The 26,015-nt window shown below is 35.7% G+C and overlaps 1 protein-coding gene across 1 annotated transcript in view; it reads left to right on the top strand.

Moving 5' to 3' along the window:
- Positions 1-25,118, top strand: part of LMAN1 (lectin, mannose binding 1) — a 44,311-nt gene extending 19,193 nt beyond the window's left edge. Inside the window, exons 5-13 of the mRNA XM_001373865.5 lie at positions 302-401; positions 8,928-9,051; positions 10,807-10,865; positions 11,097-11,229; positions 16,780-16,973; positions 17,069-17,139; positions 19,595-19,748; positions 21,390-21,511; positions 21,929-25,118. Coding sequence (XP_001373902.2) covers positions 302-401; positions 8,928-9,051; positions 10,807-10,865; positions 11,097-11,229; positions 16,780-16,973; positions 17,069-17,139; positions 19,595-19,748; positions 21,390-21,511; positions 21,929-21,965 — 994 coding nt within the window. The 3' untranslated portion in view covers positions 21,966-25,118. The remainder of the gene's footprint in view (positions 1-301; positions 402-8,927; positions 9,052-10,806; positions 10,866-11,096; positions 11,230-16,779; positions 16,974-17,068; positions 17,140-19,594; positions 19,749-21,389; positions 21,512-21,928) is intronic.
- The last annotated feature ends 897 nt before the right edge of the window (positions 25,119-26,015 follow it).

Here is a 26,015-nt window from a genome sequence, read left to right as displayed (position 1 = left end):
TTATGCTTCTGATGATTTCTTACTAATCATTTAACTGTAAAGACAAGAGTTGTCCTATTTGTAGTCAGTATGCTTTAACTCTTACCTACTAGTGTTGCACAGAGTTTTTCTGATAAGGTGAAAATTTATACTTTGGTTTAGAAAATTTAATTTTACTTCTTAAAGGATCTAATATCTAGTGTCTTAATTTGGTTTTAACTTTAATATTTTCTTTACTTTCACACAAATCATTTTTGCTAATGATTTTCAAAGATGGAATTTCTAAAGTTTTTTGTTTTACCTGTCTTTCTCCATATTACAGTGATGGTGCCAATCAAGCTTTGTCAAGTTGCCAGAGGGACTTTCGTAATAAGCCATATCCTGTCCGGGCAAAGATTACTTATTACCAGAAAACATTGACAGTAAGTAGTGGCATTTAACAATGACAATATTTGTAACTGACTTTTATATTGTGATTTAATAATTGTATATGGCTTTCTATACAGTCTCATTTTAACTTCATAATAACCCTGAAATAGCTACTTCAGGTGGTATTATTCCCGTTGTACAGATGAGGAAACTGAAGCCAAGTGATTTTCCTGTAGTCATCTAGCCAGTAAATATTAAGAGGCCAGATTCTTGACTCCCAAGTCTAGCGTTCTTTTCACAAATATCATGTTACTTTTCCAGGGATGACAGGTGAACATATGCTTAGCAGGTGACTTTTATATATATATCATGTCTTTGATAAGATTGAAAAGATCTGCATTGGTAGCCATTTATATAATATCTCAGGGTTAGTGTCAATAATAATTGCCTTAAAAACTTTGTGTCATGAGAACATCAAATGTGTAACCTTATTAATATCTCTATAGATGTATGATATAATTGTGCTTTTAATTCTGGATCCTGTCTTTGAAAGGCACAATACTTGATGGTTCTGTATTTGGAAATAACAAAATCAATTCAAAATTGTATACTTGGACTTTTTTCTCTTCATGATACCAAGAGTCACTTTGCCTACTCCTTGACTTTTAACACAAAAACAGCATGAAATGATGGCTAATTATATGGCTTAAACCTTAAACTCAGTTAAACTGCCAAGGGTTGACACTAGGAAGCTGGGTTTACTTTATAGCTAAGAAATGTGGGAAGCCAGTCTACCTTAATCATTCCCCTTTTTCCTGTCTTCGCCCTAAAGACTAAAGAACTGACGGTGTTTTAGCCTGAAGAAGACAGGGTAAGAGAAACATGACAAGGGAGATAAAATTTGTTCTGCTTGGCCTCAGAAAACAGAATTAGGGTAGAAATTGCAGAAGCAGATTTGGAACACTCCATAATAAAAAAGGTCTTTACATTGAACCTAAAAATTCTGTTCTTTAAGGATGGAGTAGTTTCCCCTCAGATTCTTTAAACAAGTTAAATTGACAACTTACTTTTCCAGGATGTTAAATTATATGATCCAATAGACTTTTGAGATCCCATCTAATGCTGAGATTCTATACATCAAAAATCTTTTTGAGGAATAATTAATTACTTTCTATTACCCCATCATCCCATCCCTTGGTTCAGATAAACATGTACTAATCTACTCAGATATAAATCTGTAATTAAAAAACAATTAAATCAGTCTTTTGGCTGCTAGTTGGAAGATAACAACAATAGTACTTTGATTCCAAAATCATGCCTAGGGGGCTTTGAATCTAGTTTATTATATATCTGAAACATTTGGCTGTGGGAACAGCCTGATGGGATGCAAAGAGCCATAAGGCAGCTGAAGTTTAGCACATATCTCACCTTTTCACCTTATTCAGTATTTTTTCTTCTCCCCCTTCTCCGAAGGGTCCCTGAGGAAGGGAAGGAGAAAAGATCAGAACAGAAATGGGAGATTTGATTCCACAATTTGATGTGAGGTTCAGTTAGATTTAATACTAAAGACTGATATATAACTTTGGAAATTTACTAATGATTCGGATATATACTGATGGTACAATGTAATCTAGTTTACCTTATCGAATGTACATAGTGATTTCTATAGATCATAAATCAACCTAGCTTCAATTCCCAAGGAAAAAGGCATACATCAGTGATTTTGTAGGTACATTGGGTACAGAGAGGGGAGGTGGAGCTTGAGGCTACATGCCTCAGGCTGAAAAGGTGAGATATGCGCTAAACTTCAGCTACCTTATGGCTCATTAGGGCTTCAGGCTTTTGCCTTCCATATCTCTAGAGCTTTGCTTCAATGGAGTCTTAGGCTTTTTGCCTCCCATTAGGCTGTTCCCACACTTAGCCTTTACCTAAAAGTTACAACTTGCTTCAGTTTTACAATCACTGGACATCTTGTATGGCTTCATTCATTATTCATCTGTATGCTACACTTCATATCAGATGTAAAGGAGATAGTCATCAGCAAAATCAAGCCATGATCACTGACAATGAAATGTTAGATTATATACTGATCACTGATATTGAAACAAATTAGACCAGTGATTTCCAAAATGGGTTATATACACAAAATCCAATAGGAGTTGAAAAAGATAATTTTATTTTTTTATCTGCTAGAATAAGTAAATGTTAAGTTTTATTGATATTTGTTAACTGACACTGGCACCTATAATCTGTATGTCAGTTGTTCTGGCATCATATATAATATGTAATTGTGTTATCTAATGGATATATTCCATATTGGAGTTTGGGAGATCTGAATTCAAATCTTGCCTCCCGTGGTTATGTCTATATACTACATCTAAAAGTTTTGTTAATGGTATTTGGCTGGAACTGTTTGTTGTGAGTGTCCTTTTCAGCTGCAAGAGCCATTAAAATAAGCATCAAAATAAATTAGACTTAGAACCAGACTTTTGAATCTTTGTATCATAGAGTATCAAACAATTTTTAAAAATAATGAAGCAGGGGGCAGCTGGGTTGCTCAGTGGATTGAGAGCCAGGCCTAGAGATGGGAGGTTGTAGGTTCAAATCTGGCCTCAGACACTTCCCAGCTGTGTGACCCTGGGCAAGTCACTTCACCCCCATTGCCTAGCCCTTACCACTCTTTTGCCTTGGAGCCAATACACAGTATTGACTCCAAGATGGAAGTTAAGGGTTTAAAAAAAAATAATGAAGCATTTTCAATTAAGTTGCTCTCCAAAACATGACTAATTATTATGATTATGAATAATTACTAATATTTTAGTGAGAACAGTTTTATACCATTAGTAAAAATTATTTTAATATTTAGCTTGTCTTTAATTCCTTTTTGTGTGTTTTATAATGTTTATATTTGTATAATAGTATGTGTATCTAATTTACAAGCATATTAGAAAAAGTGCTCAGAGATGTTTTACCAGTGGAATGCAGAGTCAAAAAAGTGTGGAGACCACAAATATGGACATAAAGTTCCGACCAACTTGGCATTTAGTAATTTTTAAGTTATTTGATAACATTTGATAAAATGTCTCATGCTATTCTTGTGAAATGATGGAGAGGTGTGGACTGGGCAATAATATAATTAGATCAATTGGGAATATCTGAATTCTAAGATTAATGTTCAGTGCCAACTTGAAGGGAAGTCTTCAGGATAGTACCTCAGAGTTGTGCTTGGCCTTGTGCTTTTTCAGCTTTTTTTATTAATGACCTGGGGGCTTGTGAGGGGAAATTGTCTATAATAATACTATCGTTCTAAATTTAATACAATATTGATAGCTGTAACTCAGATAAATAAAAGCTCTTTAAGGTCCTCAGTAATTTTTAAGAATGTAATGGGGTCCCAAGAAAAAGCTTGAGGTATAGAGGGATTGTTAAAATTTTCTATAAAATTCCCTTTCCTCCCACTCTTAGCAGAAGCCTGGCTCATATGAGTTTTCTCTTATTTCCTGGACCATGTCCCCAAACAGTGACATCCTTCTCCATCATTTCCTTCTTTAGTCTGATTTTTGTAGGAGAGAGGATCCTTCTCCTTGGTAAGGTGACTAGCCTTTCTGCTCATGCCCTTGATTCTAGCCCCTTCTTTCTCTTCTAGCAGATTACATCCCCCTCTCCATCCTCTTTTTCATCTTCAATCTCTTCCTGATTACTAGCTCCTTTCTTGCTGCCTATAAACACCCTTGATCATCTTCATTCTTTTAGAACCTTCACTTGGGAACAGCTAGGTGACTTAGTGGATTGGGAGCCAAGACCTGGAATTGGGAGGGCCTGGGTTCAAATCTGGTTTCAGATACTTCCTCATTGTGTTATCCTAGACAAGTCACTTAACTCTATTTGCCTAACCTGTGCCCTTTTGTCTTAGAGTGGTAACCAAGAGAAAGAATAAGGGTTTAAGAAACAAAAACAACAGCAAAAATATCTTTATTAGATCTTTTGTCATGAGAGAATTGTTTGACCTTCAACCTATTGACCTATACCCTCTCTCCCTTGATTTTACAAACTTGTAGAAAAACTCATCTGTACTTGTTGCCTCCTCTTCTCAACCCCTTGCGATCTAGTTTCCAGCTTCATCCCACAGTGAAACTGCTCTGGTTAAGTGACAGTGACTCTCAGTTGCCAAGTCGACAGACCTCCCGTAGTCCTTATTCTCCTGGACTCAGCAGCATTTGACACCTGTGACTATTTTCTTCACACTGGACTTATGTGTCTCTGCTTTCTGTTGATGTTGCTACCTCTGGTTGCTCTTCAGTGCCCTTTGAGAGATCATAATCCATGTCGTTCCTCCTACCTGGAGCTGGGCCCCCAGCCTCTGTCCTGAGTCCTTGCTGTTTCTCACCCTGTTCTGCTTCTTCCAGTGATTTCATCCTGGGCCTATATAACTTTACATAGACAAGTTCTGGATTTATATAGCCTGATCTTGAGCTCAAGCACTGCATTGCCAGCTGCCTCTTGAATGTTTCAACATAGCCAAATAGAACTTGTGCTTTCTTTAAATACACTTTCTGAATTTACCATCAATCAAATCAGTTACTAAGTTCAGTTTATTCTACTGCTATGACATCTCTGTATTTATACAACCACTAGTTTTAATATCCATTGCCTGAATTCTTACAGTAATTCCTTAATTGTTCTTCCTCAGTGTCTTTCCTTTCCATTCCATTCTCCAAATTGAAGCATGGATCTTATTATTCTCTTCCCTGCTTATTTTTTAAAACCCTTATATCTGTCTTAGAATTGATAATAAATGTCAATATTTGTTCCTTTCTTGCTGTCTATAAACATCCCAGATCTATTCCATCCTTTAAAAACCTCTAATTGGGTACAGCTAGGTGGCACAGTGGATGGAGTGCCAGGCCTAGAGTCAGGAGGACCTGAGTTCAATTCTACCCTCAGACTCTTCCTAGCTTTGTGACTTGGGCAAGTCACTTAATTCTATTTGCTGACTTCTAAGACAGAAGAGAAGTAAGGAATAGGAATTTGACGAAAGCAGAAAATGGTTCCTTCTGCATCTTAAAAATGCTATTGTAACTCCTTGCTATAATAGTTTATTAGAAATAATTTGAATACTGATTTCAAAATTGAATTTGAAGTTAGAATTAATTAAATTTGGTAAAATCAAAGTTGACTCCCTGCCTATTCAACATTTAATATTTCTTCAAAAAATATTTTCAAATATTTCAAATATCCTTTCAAAACCTATGGGATGCAGCCAAAGCAGTACTCAGGGGGAAATTACATCCTTGAGTTCATATATTAACAAACTAGAGAGGACAGAGGTCAGTGAATTGGGCATGCAAATTAAAAATCTACAAAGTGAACAAATTAAAAATCCTCAGATGAAGACTAAATTAGAGATCTTAAAAATCAAAGGAGAAATTAATAAAATTGAAAGTCAAAGAACTATTGATAATAAAACTAGAATCTGGTACTTTGAAAAAACAAAATAGACAGAGTACTGGTAAATCTAATTAAAAAAAGGAAAGAAGAAAACCAAATTGACAGTATCCAAGATGAAAAGGGAGACGTCACCTCTAATGAAGAGGAAATTAAGACAATCATTAAAAATTATTTGCCCAGTTATATGCCAACAAATATGGCATTCTAGGTGAATGGATGAATACTTACAAAAATATAAATTGCCTAGATTAAGAGGAAGAAATAGACTACCTAAACAACCTCATATCAGAAAAAGAAATTGAACAAGCCATCAAAGAACTCCCTAAGAAAAAATCCCCAGGACCAGATGGATTCACAAATGAATTCTATCAAACATTTGGAGAACAACTAATCCCAACATTATACAAACTATTTGACAGAATAAGCAAAGAAGGAGTTCTATCAAATTCCTTTTACAACACAAATATGGTACTGATTCCAAAGCCAGGCAGGTCAAAAACAGAGAAAGAAAACTATAGACCAATCTCCTTAATGTGAATATAGATGCAAAAATCTTAAATAGGATACTAGCAAAAAGACTAGCTAATGATCACGAGGATTATTCACTATGAGCAGGTAGGATTCATACCAGGAATGCAAAGATGGTTCAATATTAGGAAAACCATCCACATAATTGACCATATTAACAAGCAAACTGACAAAAATCAAATGATTATTTCAATAGATGCAGAAAAAGCCTTTGACAAAATACAACACTAATTTCTATTGAAAACATTAGAGAGCATAGGAATAGAAGGGCCTTTCCTAAAAATAATAAACAGTATCTATCTAAAACCATCAGCAAACGTCATTTGCAATGGGGATAAACTAGAAGCCTTCCCAATAAGAACAGGAGTGAAACAAGGATGCTCATTATCACCTCTATTATTTAACATTGTACTAGAGACACAAGATTTAGCGATTAGAGAAGAAAAAGAAATTGAAAGAATTAAAATAGGCAATGAAGAGACCACTCCTTGCGGATGATATGATGGTCTACTTAAAGAATCCTAGAGATTCAACCAAAAAGCTAGTCAAAATAATCAACAACTTTAGCAAAGTTGCAGGATACAAAATAAACCCGCATAAGTCATCAGCATTCCTACATTATTTCCAACACAGCTCAGCAGCAAGAATTAGAAAGAGAAATCCTATTTAAAATCACCCTAGACAATATAAAATACTTGGGAATCTATCTGCTGAGACAAACACAGTAACTATAGGAACACAACTACGAACACTCTCTATACAATTAAAACTAGATCTAAACAATTGGAAAAACATTAATTGCTCATGGGTAGGACGAGCTAATATAATAAAAATGACAATCCTACCCAAATTAATTTACTTATTTAGTGCCATACCCATTGGACTACCAAAAAACTTTTTTACTGAATTAGAAAAAACCATAACAAAGTTCATTTGGAAGAACAAAAGATCAAGGATATCCAGGGAAATCATGAAAAAAAATGCAAAGGAAGGAGGACTTGCAGTCCCAGATCTCAAACTATACTATAAAGCAGTGGTTATCAAAACAATGTGGTACTGGCTAAGAGACAGAAAGGAGGATCAGTGGAATAGACTTGGGGTAAATGACCTCAGCAAGACAGTCTATGACAAGCCCAAAGATCCCAGCTTTTGGAACCAAAACCCACTATTTGATAAAAACTGCTGGAAAATTGGAAGACAGTGTGGGAGAGATTATGTTTGGATCAACACCTCACACCCTACACCAAGATAAACTCAAAATGGGTGAATGACTTAAATATAAAGAAGGAAACTATAAGTAAATCAGGTGAACTCAGAATAGTATACTTGTCAGATCTTTGGGAGAGGAAAAATCTTAAAACCAAGCAAGAACTAGAAAAAAAATCACAAAATGTAAAGTCAATAATCTGGATTACATCAAATTAAAAAGGTTTTGTACAAACAAAACTAATGCATCCAAAATTAGAAGGGAAGCAACCAATTGGGAAACAATCTTCATTACAAAAACCTCTGACAAAGGTCTAATTACTCAAATTTATAAAGAGCTAAACCAATTGTCCAAAAAAAATCAAGCTATTCTCCAATTGATATATGGACAAGGGACATGAATAGGCAATTTTCAGTTAAAGACATCAAAACTATTAATAAGCACATGAAAGTGTTCTAAATCTCTTATAATCAGAGAAATGCAAATCAAAACAACTCTGAGGTATCACCTCACACCTAGCAGATTGTTTAACATGACAGCAAAGGAAAGTAATGAATGCTGGAGGGGATGTGGCAAAGTTAGGACATTAATGCATTGCTGGTGGAGTTGTGAATTGATCCAACCATTCTGGAGGGCAATTCAGAACTATGCCTAAAGGGTGCTAAAAGACTGTCTACCTTTGATCCAGCCAATTAGCACTGCTGGGTTTGTACCCCAAAGAGATAATAAGGAAAAAGACTTGTACAAGAATATTCATAGCTGCGCTCTTTGTGGTGGCAAAAACAAAAAATTGGAAAATGAAAAGGTGTTCATCGATTGGGGAATGGCTGAACAAATTGTGGTATATGTTGGTGATGGAATACTATTGTGCTCAAAGGAATAATAAAGTGGAGGAATTCCATGGGGACTGGAACAACCTCCAGGAAGTGATGCAGAGTGAAAGGAGCAGAACCAGGAAAACATTATACACAGCAACTGATACACTGTGGTACAATCGAATGTAATGGACTTCTCCATTAGTGGCAATGTAGTGACCATGAAAACCCAGAAGGATCTATGAGAAAGAACACTATCCACATTCAGAGGAAAAACTGTGGGAGTAGAAACACAGAAGAAAAACAACTGCTTGAATACATGGGTTGAGGGGATATGGTTGGGGATATAGACTCTAAATGAACATCCTAATGCAAACACCAACAACATGGAAATAGGTTCTGATCAAAGACAAAAGTAATACCCAATGGAATTGCCTGTCAGCTGTGGGAAGGGTGGGGGAAGGGGAGAGAGGGAAATAATATAATTCTTGTAACCAAGGAATAATGTTTTAAATTGACTAAATAAATTAACTTAAAAAAATAAATATAAAAAATTTTGTAAACATTGTGTATATTTCTAGGTGATGATCAATAATGGCTTTACACCAGATAAAGAAGATTATGAGCTTTGTGCTAAAGTGGAAAACATGGTAATCCCTGCACAAGGGCATTTTGGAATATCTGCAGCAACAGGTGGTCTAGCAGGTAAATTGTTATAACCTTTAAATTTTGAACAATTTCTAGTTAAATTTTACTGGGAATATTGTGTTAGTTTAGATATGTTAGAAGTTATTTATTTTCTTAAGTGAAAAGCACTTTGGGATCTCAGCAATTGCTTTAAATGAATGATGGTAGCTTCTCATGACAAGTTTGAAAACCTGCTGTTAGAGACTAGAGATTTTTATCTTCTTTTAATTTGGTCTTAGAATATAGTTGATTTCATCTTATGCCTTTCCACTTTTTGATTGTTTTTTTATTGTATTTTTCTTTCCAGTTTCAAATTCTTTCCCCTCTACTCCTTCCCTATCCATTGAGAAGGAAAAAAATATGATACTCATTATACAACTTAAATCATAGAAATCAGATTTTTCCCTATTAGCCATGTTCTGGGGAGAAAAAGCAAGACAACTACAGGAAAAAAATGTACTTCTGTCTGTGTTCTAGAGTCCATCAGTTCTCTCTCTGGAGGTAGACAGTATTTTTCATCATAACTGTGGTAGATTGTTGTAATTGATCAGAATTCAGTCCTTTACAATATTCTTACAGTGTTGCTGGTACTATAGGCATTTTTCTCTTGGTTCTGCTCATTTCCCTTCATATGAGACATTCTGGTTTTTGTGAAATCTGTTCACCATTTCTCATAGCACAATGGTATTCCATCCAAGTCATGTGACACAACTCATTCAGCCATTCCCCAAATGATGGGCAGCTCCTCCACTCCCAGTTTTTTTCCACCCTAAAAAGAGCTGCTTTTGTACATGTGTGTGTTACCTCCCTACCTTCCACTCATGATGTACACTTTCCTGTTTAATGTGATCACATCATTGACATGCCACAGTTGGTTCTTTGGGAAAGAAAATGATTCAGGATTGAGTGTGGAGAATCGAGTCCTCTTTGCCGCCTTATGACTATGACCTGCTAGAGATCAGCAGTTTGCTTAGACAGCCTGGAGTTTATTCTGTCCTATTTTCAGCTTCAGTGACAGGAAATTAATTTTTCTCTGAGTTTTAGATCTAAAATACAAAAACATCAGCGTGGTGTCTGTTTAGCACTGCTCAAGGGCAGAGTTTAGCTGAGATTGCAAACCTAAAGCTGTGCCCCTATATAGAATCTTGACTATCTGAACACATAAGCGTAACTTAATGTAGAATGTGTACTTTTTCAAGGGCGTCTAAGTCTGTCCTTTATATTCCTGTTTCTTTTGAGAACACCAACATTCTTCCCATTGCTGAGGTTTGAAATCTCAGTTTGTCCTTAGATTCCTCATGGCCCCCACCCTCTGTTTGGCCCTTAGCCCCTGCCCATCATGAATGTCTTTCTGCATTCTCTCCTGCCTCTTGTGCTTTCTCTTTCCCCAAAACACTTTGTATTTATGTCTCTGTAAAACTGAAGCTCCTGAAGCCAGTGACTGCTTTATTTTCTACTTTACCAGATCACAGTGTCTTATACATTATTGGGCCTTTAGCAAAAGTCTATTTGAATTGGGTTTTGAGATGAATGTCTCTTAAGACAGCTCAATAAGTAGATTTTTAATCTTGTTTTTTTATTTCTGTTTTGATTTCCTTGGTCACACATAGTCATCCTCCAGGATTAATTGTTGAAAAAAAACAACAGGTTTTAGAGACAACAGAAATGGTTAAGTAAATGAATGAATGTAAAGAAAAATTTAAATATAATCATTTAGTTTAGAAACTGGTGTAGGACGGTACATAATGCTCAGATTTTTTTTTTAATTTGTAGATGATCATGACGTCCTTTCTTTTCTGACTTTCCAACTGATTGAACCTGGAAAAGAAACAGTAAGTACACGATAAATTAAAAAGCTCTTTTTTGTTTAACAGTTATGAAAATGCTACCGCTTGAATTAGAATTTAATAGCCTTTTATATAGTTTCCTTAGCAAGTATTGCAGCTTGTCTTTATTATTATAATACTCCAGTTTTTTACCATAGTTCAAAATAAGTAAAGTTAATTATAGTATCTTAACAAATGTGCTTCCTTTTTCTCTTGTTCATTCTTAAAATATAAAAGCCTGCCCCTGATAAAGAAATTCCTCAAAAGGACAAAGAAAAGTACCAAGAAGAGTTTGAGCATTTTCAACAAGAACTGGATAAAAAAAAGGAAGCTTTTCAGAAGGACCACCCTGATATTCAAGGGCAACCAGGTAAGTTTAAATGGACTTAACTTGAGCCTCATAGAAGTTGTGTGTTAGTAGGCTCCCTCCCAGCTGGTTGCCTAGTAACTGCTGCATGGATCCTATTTCTGCTGTGTGGTAAACTAGAGCAGTTCAGAATAAGTAATCTCTCTTGGTGACCAGGACTAAAGCAATTTTACATTATTAGTTAGACTGTTAAGTGTTTGAGTGGTTTAAGGATCATTCCCAGCATCTAGTGCAGAGCTGGTTCTTGGTGCCCCTAGAGCAGTGATAGGCAGCCTTTTGGTACTTTTTAGGGACCCGGTGCTATGTCCCACCCCCATGATTTCCCCCCCACCCCATTCCCAGTGCCAGTGCCCACCCCACCCCTGCGTGCCCTGTCTCCTGACCACAGGGGCATGACTACTGAGGGTACCAACATATACAGTTAGAGGACTACATCATCATTCTCTTCCTGAAAGTGACAGGGTTCCCAGTGCAATTTCTATACAATGTAGGAGTCATATTAAAAGGAAAAGGGTCAGTGACCCAACCATAGCAAAGCACTTCTACAGATGGGCCTGGGGATATTTAGTAAAAGTGAAATGAAAGGCTTCAGCTAGAACTTCAGGGGATTGAATTTTCTGGAAGCCTCAGGCATTTGGTAGGCCTTTGAGGCACCAATCAGGGGCCTGGATTTTCTTCCCAAACCCAGGAGAAGACTGCTGTCACCTGTTTCTGGGGTGAGGTGGGGTTTAATGCAAGAGACCTGAGTCATGAATCCATGTATTTACTGTGCAGGGGATGAATAGGATGGCTCTATAGGGACCCTCCCATGGAGGGGTTAGTAGTTGATTCCCTCCAATTTGGGCTGGGTGTATGATTTCTCCATCCTTCTTTGAAGGATTAGGAAAGATCTGATTAGCACATTCCCATAGGGCTTGGTGAATGGGACAGAGCCCCAGATTTGCTCAAGGGGTTATTTTAATTAGGATCTGTGCAATTAGGAGGGCCTAGACTCAATTGATTCTTTGCTTACAAAAGCAGGACTGTTTTTATCTGTTCTATTCACCTAGTAAGGGTGTCCACAAAGACTAAAAGGACTCTCTATCTTTTGCAGGGTGATTGGTGCCTAGAATCTATAGCCCATAGCCCTATGCTGTGCTGTTTGGCTCTTGGGGCCATAGGTCCTTCTTTGCCTCTGCCCAGCTCCCTGAGCCTGGGGATGGGGTGGAGGGGAGCCATACTCAGCTCCTTACAACTGTGGAAAGAGGCTAGAATGCCCCATCCCCTGCATTTGGAGGTGGGGCCAGCTGGCCAAGCCAGGGGTTTGCATATGCCCATGGAGAAGCCTCTGTGTGCCCTCTTTGGCATGTGTTCTATAGGTTAACCATTGCTGCCCTAGAAGAAGACTCTGGCTTCAAGGGTTTAGAGGCCAAGGAGTGAGCGCCACCTACTCCAGAATGTCTCAGGCCTCTCTGCACACTTTCAGGAATCATTATAAGATCCCAGGAACTAATAGGCCCTAAAAGCACATTTGTTCCCAGGCCATAGAGAATCTTCTTGAATATATTCCTGGAATTGAGATGGTGGGCAGGGGAGGTCACTGAATGGTTCTTTTAGGCAGAAAAAAAGCTGACAGTGGATTCATTGAGCCCTCTGATGATAATATCAATTGGAGGAGCCAGAATTTGGAAAGTAGTCAAGTAGTATTCAGTAATTTTTCTCTTCAATAATACTGACAAACTTCTTGTTATATCAATGTAGTCGGTATATATCAACTTTTGGGAAGCCTTAGTAGATCCCCCAAAGGTTCCATTTGTGTTGATAACTGTGATAGATTAAATTATTATTCTATTAGAAATTCCTTGAGAGTTGAAATTCTTTTCTTTGCATTTGTGTTCCCAGCATCTAGAAATACAGATGTGCCTGACTTATTGAGTGATTGGTTGAACCTACATTTCAAACTATTCATTTACAGCTTTTTGTTTTTGAAAGGACTTTTGCCAAATGACTTTTTTTAACCAAATACATTAACAAATATACTTATTTAACTAGTGAAAAAGTATAAGGGGTTGTGGATTGGACCAAAATTAAGTAGTATTAATTTTAACGTAGCAAACAAATAATTTTTATAAGTGTAGCACTAAGTTCATTCCTAGTATTTTCATAGTTTTGTACAATCTTTCTCAGGGCTTGGTTACCCCGTGTCAGAGAAAGATAATAATTTAGGTCTACCAGATCTATTATGAGAGTAATACATTTGCTATCTTTGATAGATTATACTACAAAGTGTTTGGAGTACTTAATAAATATGAAAAAAAATTAATTTTCTTCCAGCTGTCCCAGGCTGTCCTCATGTCTTAAATTCTGGACTCCTACTTCACTTCCTTCAGCAGGTGTATTCTTAGGGAATACAAATAAATTTCAATATTAAGCCAAACCCAATGTAAAGTCATAACATGTATTCCTAAACCAGAGAGTATTTTGGATTAACTTGTTTTTGAGACCTTTTCATTACCAAATCCATTAGCAAGTATTTATTAAGCATCAGTGATAAAAAGACAAAATTATCTAGCCCTTGCACTCAAGAAGCTTAAATTCTAATGAGGAAGACAAAGTATAAATGTAAACTATACAAAACAGACATAATTAGTTTGCAGAAGGAGTTGTACTTTTAGCCAGGGGACCAGAAAAGTCTTCATGAAGAAGGCAGTGTTTCCCAAGGGAAGGTGCCAGCCAGAGAGCATTCCAGGCCTAGGGAATGGCTATGGCAAAGGCCTAGAGACCAGAGGTAGAATATTTTGAGCTTGGAACAACTGGGTGGTCAGTGCAGCTGGATCCCAGGCTAGGAGGGGGAGGGGGGGCCAGGAAGGAGCCTCACTGGGTTTGGGGCAGCCTGTGAACAACTGGAAATGTCCCACAGAAGAGTCTGTGCTTAATGATCCCCTGGAGTTTATGGAGTTGTGGAGAGCACAGGCCCAACCAGGCCTGCATGTTAGGAAATGCCTTCTGCATATTACTGGAGGGCAAGTTGGAGTTGGGAGAGGTTGAGGCACAGAGAGCTCAGGAGCTGACTAAAAGGTCAAGAGGTGTGTGTGTGTATGAGAAATGGAGGCATAGAAGCAGCAGTGTTCAGTGACTGGTTGTGAGGAGAGACTGAGGAGCCAAGGATGACACTGAGGGGATGCATGAGAGTCATGTTAGGGGAGGGGGTGTGTGGTTCCTCCAGAGGAGTTGAAGAGTTCAGAAGAGAAATATGGGCTGGGGGGAGAAGACAACGGGGTCTGTTTTGGATGTGCGGAGTTAAACTTCCTGTGGGACATCCAGTTTGAACTGTCCAATAAGCGACTGGAAATCAGAGGAATCTTTTGCATTGAGATGATCATTGAATCCATAGGAATTGATGAGATAACTGAGTAAGAGGAAGTATAGACAGACAAGAGAAGGGAGCCCAGGATAGAGCCTTGGGGTGTCCCCACAGTTAATGAGGGTAACATGCCTGACAACATCAATAAGAGACTGAGGAGTGGCCGCAGAAGGAGGAGAACCAGAAGAGAACAGGATCTCAAAAGCCCAAAGCAGAGAGCGTCAAGTGGAAGTCAAGAAACCCACCTTAATAGAAGTGGTTATTAATGCTGTAATTCAGTGAGGGATAGCTAAATCTCTTGGTGATATAAACATTTCATAGTTCCTTGTGGGCAGAGAGTGAAGGTTTAAGTAAGACCTTGTTTTGTAAAGCACATAAACAAACTTTGGACCATCACTATTCTGTTATTCTGAAAATGGAAAATCATCCCTCCCTTTCTCAAATTTCTGTCTTTCTTTGCTGTATTATTGCTTCATTCCTGCCTTTGGATCCTGCAGAGGGCAGTTGTTCCTTGCAGACATCTGTAGATTCTTCTGTCTCTTCACCTATTTAATAATGCTTTTCTGCATTTGCATGGGGAACTGAGTCTTCTATTTTTCATGAGACCTATCATCAGTACTTTACCTTCTGGCCTCATGCTAGCCACTTACGGGAAAGAGAAAAATGTGATATGGGAAGGAAGAAATTATGGAAAAGAATGCATTATAAGAAATTTTATTTGGGTGAATAATTAAAAAAATAAAATAATATAGGAAAAGGAAGGTGAAGAAAAACAACAATAATATTAACAATAATTTTACAAGACTTATTTTGTGACTTTAAAAATAGAGGACCCTTTTAATCTACCTTTCAGAACTATTGCTAGAGGAAAAGGTGTTTCTTTTTTTAATTTAATTTTTTTTTTTTAGAGAGAGAGAAACCTTAGCCAAAGAAGAGATAATGGCAATCTTGAAAGATAAAATAGATCATTTCTTTTACATGAAATTAAAAAACTTTTGTACCAACAAAGTCATTTCCCCTAAGATAAAAAGGGTATTGGTCAATTGGAGAAAAGAACTTTGCATTAAATATCTCTAATGAAGGTCTGATATCCAAGGTAGATTAAAAACAAAAACAAAAAACTGAAGCATATTTATAGTTCAAAAGCCATTCCAGTGGATAAGTAGTTAAAGCATATAAACAACCAGTTTTTCAAAAAAGGAATTGTAAACTTATTAATTGCTGTATGAAAAATTGTTCCAAATCACTGATAATTAAGAGGAAATTAAAATCAAAACAACTCCAAGATTTCACTTAATCCCCAACAAATTGGCAGAGATGACAAAGAATTAGTTAATTTTGGAAAGAACTATGAAAAGACAGGCATACTAATACAGTGTGGTGGAACTGTGAAGTTGTTGAACCATTCAAGAAAAGAATTTGTAATCTTGCTTTAAAAAAAGAAAAGGTAACTAAAGTACCCATACCTTTTGTCCAGAGATCCTGTAGCCAAGCATATATTCATTCCAAGGAAGTTAAAAAACATTAATACATATACCAATTTTTTTGTACTAGCAAAGAACATCAAAGTATAGATGCTCATCATTTTGGGGTATAGTAAAACATAGTGATGCATGGAAGTAATGTTATATTAATATACCTAAATGTTTTTTAAGATAAATTTTAAAATGGAATTTGAAAAATACAGAGAAGTATAAGAAAACTTCTCTGAAGTAAACAGGATCAGGAAAATAATATACAATACCTACAATAGTATAGATGAAAAGAACTCTAAATTAAATGCTCAAGTTTGGATCCAAAGTAGAGATGAGAAAATGCCTCTTCCATGCAAATTTGCAGAGGTAGGAACTGTGGTTATTGAATATTTCATAAACTATCACAGTCTTTTTGTATGTTGGTTCATTTTAGTGAACTGTTTTTGTTTTTTGTTTTTAACTTTGTTGTAAGGAATAGCTGCTATGGGAAAGGGGAAATATATTTGGAAACTAGGATGATAAAAAAGATTTAAATAAAAATGAAAAATTAGTCATTGGAAGTAGCACAAGTGAATAACATTTTACATTATCTAACTGGGTGTTCATTAGCAGTGTATTTGCTGTACTTGGTAGATTATGGGGTTCTTAGTGTCAATTTTAAGATATATGAGAACCATGCTTCTTTGCCAGCCACATACATGTGTGATTCTGATATTGCAAACTAACTTTTTGTAGCTGAAGAAATCTTTGAGAGTGTAAGTGATCGGGAGCTAAGACAAATTTTTGAAGGGCAAAATCGCATCCATCTTGAAATCAAGCAACTCAACCGACAATTAGATATGATTCTCGATGAGCAAAGAAGGTATGTCTCTGCCTTGACAGAAGAACTCTCTAAAAGAGGACCTGGTAGCCCAGCACAGCTTGGACAGGTAAGCTCAGCACATGTATGAGAAGAAGCTGATGAACTAAACTAGCTGGTATAATTGTTGAAGATTACCAAAATGGTTTGTACATCTTATTTCAGACCCCTCCGCAAGAGCTTGATACTGTGGTGAAAACCCAGCAAGAGGTTCTAAGACAAGTGAATGAAATGAAGTAAGTATGTATAAAGATAGTATAAAATAGATGCCAATAATTGTTTTAAAATATACTCATTTGCTTTTATGTGAGAAAGTTTTTTTCCTATTATGAAGGTGGTGATGAGACCCTGAATTCATATATAACTTTAAAAAAAATAATTCAGGTATTATCTTATCCATCATATATAGATCTCATGTTTGATATTTTAGAGAAATTTTAAACTACTACAAAATATGCAAAATAACTTTTTTTTTTCCAATTACATGTAGTAACAAATTTCCACACAGGTTTTCTCAGGTTATATGATCAAACTTATCTTTCTCCCTTCCCTTCCCTGACTCCGTGCTGTCAGGAGATTCAATTTGGATTACACATTAGTATTATCATGCAAAATGTCTTTCTATATTGTTCATTTTTGTAAGTGAATAATCTTATAAAGCCCAAACCCCAAAACATAAACCCACATAAACAATTGAAAAATCATATGCTTCCATCTGCAATCTGATTCCAACAGTTTTTTCTCTGGACGTAGGTAGCAGTCTTTGGCATAAGTCCCTCAGAATATCCTGGATCATTGTATTGCTGATAACAGCCAAGTCTATCACATTTGATCATTCCACAGTATTGATGCTACTGTATCCAATATTTTCCTGGTTCTGCTTATTTCACTCTGCATCAATTCATGTTAGGTCTTCCCAGCTCTTTCTGAAATCATCTTGTTCATCATTCCTTATAGCACAATAGTATTCCATCACCACAATTTGTTCAATCATTCCCTAATTCGCGGACATCCCCATAATTTTCAGTTTTTGCCACCAAAAAAGAGAGCAGCTTTTGTACAACTAGGTTCTTCCCCTGCTTTTTTTTTCCTCTCTGAGATACAGACTTAGTAGTGGTTTATGCATTGTTTTACAGCTCACTGGGCATAGTTCCAAATTGCCCTCTCAAATGGTTAGATCAGCTCATAACTCCACCAGCAATGCATCAGTGTCCCAATTTTGCCACATCCCCTCCAACATTTATCAGCAAAATAACTTAAAAACCAGGAGCTTCAAAGAAGAGGGCATAGAGGAAGGCACCAGAAGAGGTGAAATACTAGTCATAGGAATCTCTTCTTGCTTGGAATTATATTATTATGAGGCAGCATTTTTTTTTAAACCCTTACCTTCCATCTTGGAGTCAATACTGTGTATTGGCTCCAAGGCAGAAGAGTGGTAAGGGCTAGGCAATGGGGGTCAAGTGACTTGCCCAGGGTCACCCAGCTGGGAAGTGGCTGAGGTCAGATTTGAACCTAGGATCTCCCGTCTCTAGGCCTGGTTCTCAATCCACTGAGCTACCCAGCTGCCCGCTTATGAGACAACATATAACTTGTTGGATTCTCCATTTTTTTTCTGCTGTTTTCTACTGATCATTGAAAGAAGTTAAGTGTATACCAGAAAGAGGTTAGGTGGAGAGATGGTTACAAAGGGAATTTTATATTTGTTTACCCTGCTTCATATTTTTATTTAGATGTTAAAATTTATATTTATGTTGCTAAAGTAAAAACTCCAGGAAGTTAAGAACGATGTTTTGCCTTTGTTTCACTAGGTCCATGATAAATAATAAAATGTTGATTGAATGAATATTCTTTTAAGACTATACTCCTGAAAACAATGTTTTTTTTTTTGAAATTTTTATTTAATTAATTAATTTAGAATAAATCTCCTTGGTTACAAGATTCATGTTCTTTCTCTCCCTTCCCCCTAACCCCCTCTGGTAGCCAACACACAATTCCACTGGGTTGAAAACAGCATTCTTAAATGCAGCTCTTTGATGACAGATTCTTTAAAGCATGAATAGAATTTCAGTTATGAGCAATACTAACTATGTATTTACTTATTATTAATTAACCTATTTATTTAGAATATTTTTCCATGGTTACATGATTCATGTTCTTTCCCTCCTCTCTTCCCTTCCCCCTCCCCAAGCTAATGAGCAGTTCCTCTGGGTTATACATGAATGACAACTACTTATTTTGTAATTAAAATTGTATAACACCTATTCCTCACAACAGCCCTATGAGGTAGGTAATGGAAATATTTTTAAAATGCAGTGATTAGAGCCCAGAGAGTTGAAGTGACTGCCACTGTCACACATCTGGGCCTTGATGGAGGTGGAATTAAAATCCAGATCTCTGATACCTGTTCTAGTACCCTTCAGTACACCACATCTCCTGCTTCCTAGTTGTATAATATGGAAACTTTTTTTTTTTTAGTTTATCAGATTTTTCATGATCAGCTTGTTAAGACTTGGCAAGTGAATTTTCTCAGTCTTCAGTCAAGTCAGACTTTTTGTAGTGTTTGACCAGCTGGCCCCAGGGCTGTGTAATGCCAACATCTGGATATCATCTCTGTGACCTTGGCAGTGCTTTGACCTCAGACCTTTTCTCTTAACTTGTTTTTATTAAGAATCAGAAATTTTTCTTTTTCAGGAATTCCATGGGTGAAACCCTCAGGCTGGTCAGTGGATCCCAGCACACTGGCACAGCAGGCAGCGTATATGAAACAACCCAGCATTTCAATGATATCAAAGAGCACCTTCATGTAGTAAAGAGGGATATTGAACACTTAATACAGCGAAATGTGGTATGTTTTCTTTTCCTTGAAATTTTAATGAACTTTAATCCTTGTCTAGTTAACAGTGTTTTAATTGCCTTTTTTTTAAAAAAGGAGTCACTGTTTTAACTTTTGATTATTCCTCTGAAAACTTCAGATTTTTACTTTTTTCCTTAACCAACGATTTTAAACTCCTAAAATGAATTAGAGTACTTTATATTTTTTCAGTAGCCAGCTGATCTAACCCCTCTATTTTTTTTAAGCAGAGCATCAAGACATTAACTGCCTTAGTAAAGTTGTCCAATCCCATATTTTATTTATCCATCATCATTCCTGTTTCCTGTGATTCTTATATTCAGGACTTCTTTGAATAGGAGAAAAATGTTAACTATAAATATAAATAAAATAAGTAAAATAGCACCACACCCTGAGAAAATGTTGCCAGTCTCAGTGATCTGTTCCATTTACTAAAAGGAGGAGTAATTGCTGAGAATTAACAGTGTTAAAACTTAGACAAAAACATGAAATGCATATATTTTTATTAGAGAATTTTATAGAAGGCAAGGAATAATGGCCAGTGCTAAGTGGGAGAAGCTAAGAGAAGAAAATAAAATAATAAATAATTTAAATGAATTTTAACTGTTTTTCTTTTAAGGGCTTATTTAAGTTTAGGTAGCTGAGATATTTATGGTTCTGTTCTATAAGAAAGACTTTGAAGGATTCTTCTACCTATAGTTTCTCTTTTGTTATTTGTTTTATTTCAGAAGCACTGCTCCTTTACTCATTAAGAGGTAGCTAGGACTATAGATAGAGTGCTGGATCCAGAATCTAGAACACTTGTGTTCAAAATCCAGCCTCAGATACCGACTGAATATATGTCTCTGGGCAAGTTATTTAACCTCTGTGCCTCAGTTTCCTCAGCTAAAAAGTAAAGTTAATAGCACCTGTATCTCAGGTTGGTTGTAAAAGAAACATGAGAATATAAATGAAATAGTATTTAAGATATAAATGGGGTTAAAATTTGTAATTATTAACTGCCCTGAGTCTTATCTTATTTTAGCTGTTAGAACTAACTAACTCAGACTTTAAATCATTCTACAATATTTTTAGTATAATGGTTCTAAATACATGCTCTGACATAGATTTTATCCAACAAGGTCTTTCAGGTAGTCCTTGGGCTGATTTTTTTGACATATAATATTTTTAATGAACAACCTGCATCTTCCATTCATACAGCTCTTGATAATCTATAGTCGTTATATCTCAAATCCTACATTCACGTAGTCTCCAGAGTGCTTTCATGTACATTATCTCATTTGTTTCAATCCTGCAAGGTAAGTAGACTAGGTATTCTCCCTATTTAACTGATGGGGGAAATGAGTAAATAAAAAAGTGGTAAGAATAGGTCTAAGCCTTCTGGTTATTGATCTCTCAAGATGTTGCAGGTCACTCTCATAAGGACTTTTTTTTTAAATACAAAAGTAGAGTGAACTAATTACAATGACACATGGAAGTAGCAAGTAGGCTAGTTGATGAACTTAGCAAAAAATATGCTTGAGAATCATTGATTTAGCAGCCACTAAGATCTGACTTCTGAAATGCTAAATATATTTGGTGTGGCAAGCAATTATTTGGGTATTGTCTTCTACATGTGTTTTTTTTATCTTACAGCCATCAAACGAAAGACCAAAATGCCCAGAACTACCACCATTTCCATCTTGTTTATCTACAACTCACTTTTTAATATTCGTAGCAGTACAAACGATGTTGTTCATTGGTTATATCATGTATAGGTAAGTTCCTTTTATAACCTGACTAGATTCTCCTCTTTCTCCATACCCATACAGATTAATGGTAGTTGCCAAAATTTAAAAAAAAATTTGCTTTAGCACTAGTTTCCAGGTTCTATAATGAAATAGATTCTGGTAAGACAGATTTTTGAAAATAACACTGAGATACATACCAAAAAAAAAAATCACCTCAGCATTCTATAGAAGATTTTTTTTCCTGATTGATGTTGTTATCTTTAGGTAGAGGAGCATGTAAAGGTCTGGAAGTCAAGATAACTTTTCCAACTTGAAACTTTTTGATTATACAATCTAATATGTAGTAGTAAAATAGGTTACAATGAATTGTGTTTTCACTTAATTCATAATGCTAATTCATTGTATTTTAACTTATCTCAATATATGTTTATGTTTTTTATTTAGGACTCAGCAAGAAGCAGCAGCCAAAAAATTCTTTTGATCACCATTTTTGTACATGTATGTATGCACAGAACTTTGACTGTAAATGAGGGAATTTTTATGTGTTTAAATTTCTTCAATATTCTAAATTATTAAATTTTTTTTTGTTAAAATTACTTGTTTAAATGTTAAATTGTGGTAAGAATAAACCTTACAGAAGTGAGAACTACCAGAAAAACTGTGCACAGTATATAACTTTATTTAAAATTTATTGAATTTATGGTTGATGGTAAAACAGCCAAGAAATAGTACATTTATTTCCAGTGTGATTAGGGTAAGAAAAATTAGGGGCATGCCTCTCAAATAATGCTTAGCATATTTGATTTCTGAGGCAGAAAGTTACTCATAAGAATATGACATTTTAAGGATGATATTTAAAAGAAAACATTTCCAAAATTAAGAAGTTGACCTAAAGTACAAAGTATATAGTTCCCCTATCATGGTGGTTAGAGTAACCAAAGTCTTTATAATGTATGAATCAGAAAGTCCTAATCAAAGACCTGCTCCTGTAATCCTTTTATGTTATTGTAACTCTGAAACCAAGATCATTTTGCCCAAGGAGACCTTTTTTTTACGATCAAGATGTTAGCCTGTGTGGAACTCTTGTTTTTTTCCCCTTCAAATGTAGACAGTATATTTTATTTCAATAGGAAGCTGTGGGGGAAAAAAAAGTTAAGCTGCTTTTTGCCTAATTTTTTCATTTTGATGACAACATTCTTCTGATTAACGGTTCTTACGGGTATTTTGTCTGCTGATAGATTCATTTCATGCTTTTGAATGCCTTTACCTCAAGAAAGTCACTTAAATTTGCTTTTAAGATAGTTTTTTTTTTTCCAATTTGTAGTTTAAATCAGTTTTATCATATTTTAAAGTACAGCATGTAAATTCAGCTCTGGGGTGCATGGGATTTGAACATTGTAAATAACACAAAAGTAACCACTGCATTCAAGTTATAATGCCATTTCACTACACAACCCTAAACACATGAATTTGTTCTATACCCTAAAAGTATGGTGGGAGATTGTTCCTCATTGTAGTTTTTAAGAAGTATAAAAAGGAGGGTAGATATTTGTGAATTTTTTAAGAGCTTCAAGTTAATAATGCATTTGTCAGTGGGGTTTGTCTTTTAATGTCTGAGTATAAAGGGTCTTCATAAACTCCTCGCAGTTATTACATTTCTAACTTCTGAGCTTTAATGATTGAGGATTTAAGTATGATTTAAAAATAATATGTTTGTTGCATTTAAAAGTCTATCAAAGATTTTCGGTTTTTTCTTATAACTGAACCAGACCTAAATGTTTCATGGCTAACAGAACATGCCTTCTTATCTACTCCAGCCATTTTTTGTTTGTCACAAGTTCTGGAATAAGAGTCCATGGCATGTGACTCCAGCAGGTCCCAAGCTAGTGACTTTTTAATCAAACTTACAGATCATTTCTCTCATGCCTATAACCTATACAAGGACTCTATGAAGACTCTGGTTTTGCAATACTCTATTAGTGCTATTATGTGAACTAACAGTCGTAGTATTATAGCCTCTGTGAACATTTGTTCTGGGGTGATAAATGAGAATATTACAGTATGTGATGTTTCATTCCATCATATTTACTTCTCGATAATAGGAATGGATTTATTTTTTCCTTTATAACATTAACATTTTAAAATCCATTTGGACACATGGATCATTTCAAGAACATTATCATAAAATTTCTTCTTTTTTAGCAGACCATGAGAAATTTTTAATATCTTCAAAAGAGTGGTTAGTTTGTAAAGTATGAAATTCATGCTGATCATCCCTAAGTAAAAAGCTGCCAAATCCAGTATTAAAAACTCCACAGTCACACTGTGCCTGAAACATTGAAGGAATACCAAATCTATGCAGTACATTTTTGTCAGGCTAGAATTCAAGTGGTCTCATTCTGATTACAGCCTAGACGAGTCAGTACCTCTACTATATCAAGAGGGCATAATCATGCATTTTAAATTTCCTATTCTCTTGGATATTGAATTGCTTTGAAAACATTGAGTAGTTGGGATGGGGCAGTTAAATCCCATTAATTGGGTCTGGTTTATCTTCCTCAAAATAATTGAAGAAAAATGTTCAAACTTGGTGGGGGAAAAAAGTCACTGCCAGGATTCTTTTACTTCTTTGTTATTTTGGGTAATTGAATTTATTTACTCTCACACCAGCAAATATTTTACAGGGTGCCTTGGATTAAAACAGATTTTATTTAGAATATATCAGTGTTTTTTGTGCTCATAAAACCACTTTTTAAAGAATGCAATAACATGATGATTGTTAACTCCTCATTTAATGTACCTTTTTCATGTTCCAATTTTCCAGCTATGTTTTATTTCATTCAAAACTTTAAAATAGTAAAACCATACAAGTACACTGTATATTATCTGTTGAAAGAGCCTAATAACACCTTCTCTGTTTTAGAACTAGTGATATAACATAACTTTCATCATCATTGATCCCTTAAGCTTTTGTGCACTGATTCTTTTGTACACATTACTTCCTTAATGCCCTTTTTTTAATAAGGAACAATTGGTATATATTGTTAGCCACCCAGAATGTTGTCTGACTTCTAAGTCAGCTTGATAATGACTTTTAAACTCACTGACATTCAATCCACTATGTTAAATACCATCTAAAACCTGCCTACCAAAAAGCTTCTTGCATTTAATGGTAGTCATGGTTGTGTTGTCTTGTATAAAGTTAAAGATTACTTTTTAATAACAAAAGCAAAATAGGGACAGGAGAAACTACTTGAATAGGGATTGCCTGGCATAATACATTACAAAGATACAATCTTTGGGAAAAAATGTAATGTTGACTATTAAAATCTGGTGATTGGATCTCCCTGACCAAATGTTCATTTCAGGGACATAGTTTTTAAAAAAATTGTATTGGTGTTTAAAAACAAGATTTGATGTAAAATCTATACTTGCAACTTTTTAGATCTGTCTGTTGCCTATTTAGGAGATAATTTTATTGATGTTGCTGTAAAATTGAAAAAATTTTCTAGCCACTGTCACTTGGATACTATTTCTCAACTTATTTTTGTTTTCTGACTAATGTTACTTGATGCTAGCTGGAATTCAAGAAAAGACATTAACCTTATACAAATAAAGAAATATTTTATTAAAACTTCTTCCTCTTTCATTGAACTCTGAGAAAATCTGAGCCATGAATTTCTCAAGGCAGTGTTTCTCTTTAAAGATTAGTATTTATTCAGGTCACTGTACCTGAACGTAGTACCAGTGTGTAGATGTCCCTGCCCTAAAGGATTAAAATCGAGAGAGAGAGAGAGAGAGAGAGTTATATAAAGGGAGCACTCCTTGCACAGTTTTGTACAAGGAACATTTCATGAAGATAGTGGGACTTGATTTAATTAAAGGAGAAGTAGGATTCCAATAGAGGGGCATAGGTAGAGCATGAAAGGATGTGCAAGATATATTTAGGGGGCAAGGATAGTTTGCTGGGAGCCAAGAAAGCATTCCTTCAGGAGAATGATTAGAAATGCAAGGTGAGGCAGGATTGTGGAGAATCTTCAATACCTTCAAGCATAGATTACTTTATATTTTTATTTTAAGGGACTGCAAAGGTCAATATCCTGTCTGATATATGAATCCCTTTCACAACATCTGCAGTGAGTGATTGTCCACCTTCAACTTGAACTTTCCATTGACAAAAGTGTTTAAAAGGAAAAGAGAAGGCCCCTGGGGTGATGATAAACTGATTAGTCAGAATGTCTAGTGAGCTAACCCCCAAGAGTATTTCTTCCCTGCCTGTACAGAGAGCTGATGACTACTCTCTGTCCTTGATTTGATAAGATGGAGACACAGGTAAATGCAGAGGTATATACCAGATTAAGGAATACCACAGGAGTGGAGAATGATGACTGGTTAGGGAATTTTATGAAACCTAACACGCTAGATGACCTTCTGGTAAAACCCCTTGCTGGAGCAAGATCGTTTGAACCAGGACTTGGCTTTACCTGGATCTAATAGAGATCTCCCTCCTGGAACAAAACCCTCCAAACAC

This window comes from Monodelphis domestica, chromosome 3, assembly GCF_027887165.1.
Source record: "Monodelphis domestica isolate mMonDom1 chromosome 3, mMonDom1.pri, whole genome shotgun sequence".
Classification (NCBI taxonomy): Eukaryota; Metazoa; Chordata; class Mammalia; order Didelphimorphia; family Didelphidae; genus Monodelphis; species Monodelphis domestica.
The sequence above is the reverse complement of the archived record's forward strand: the minus strand, read 5'-3'. Positions and strand labels throughout refer to the sequence as shown.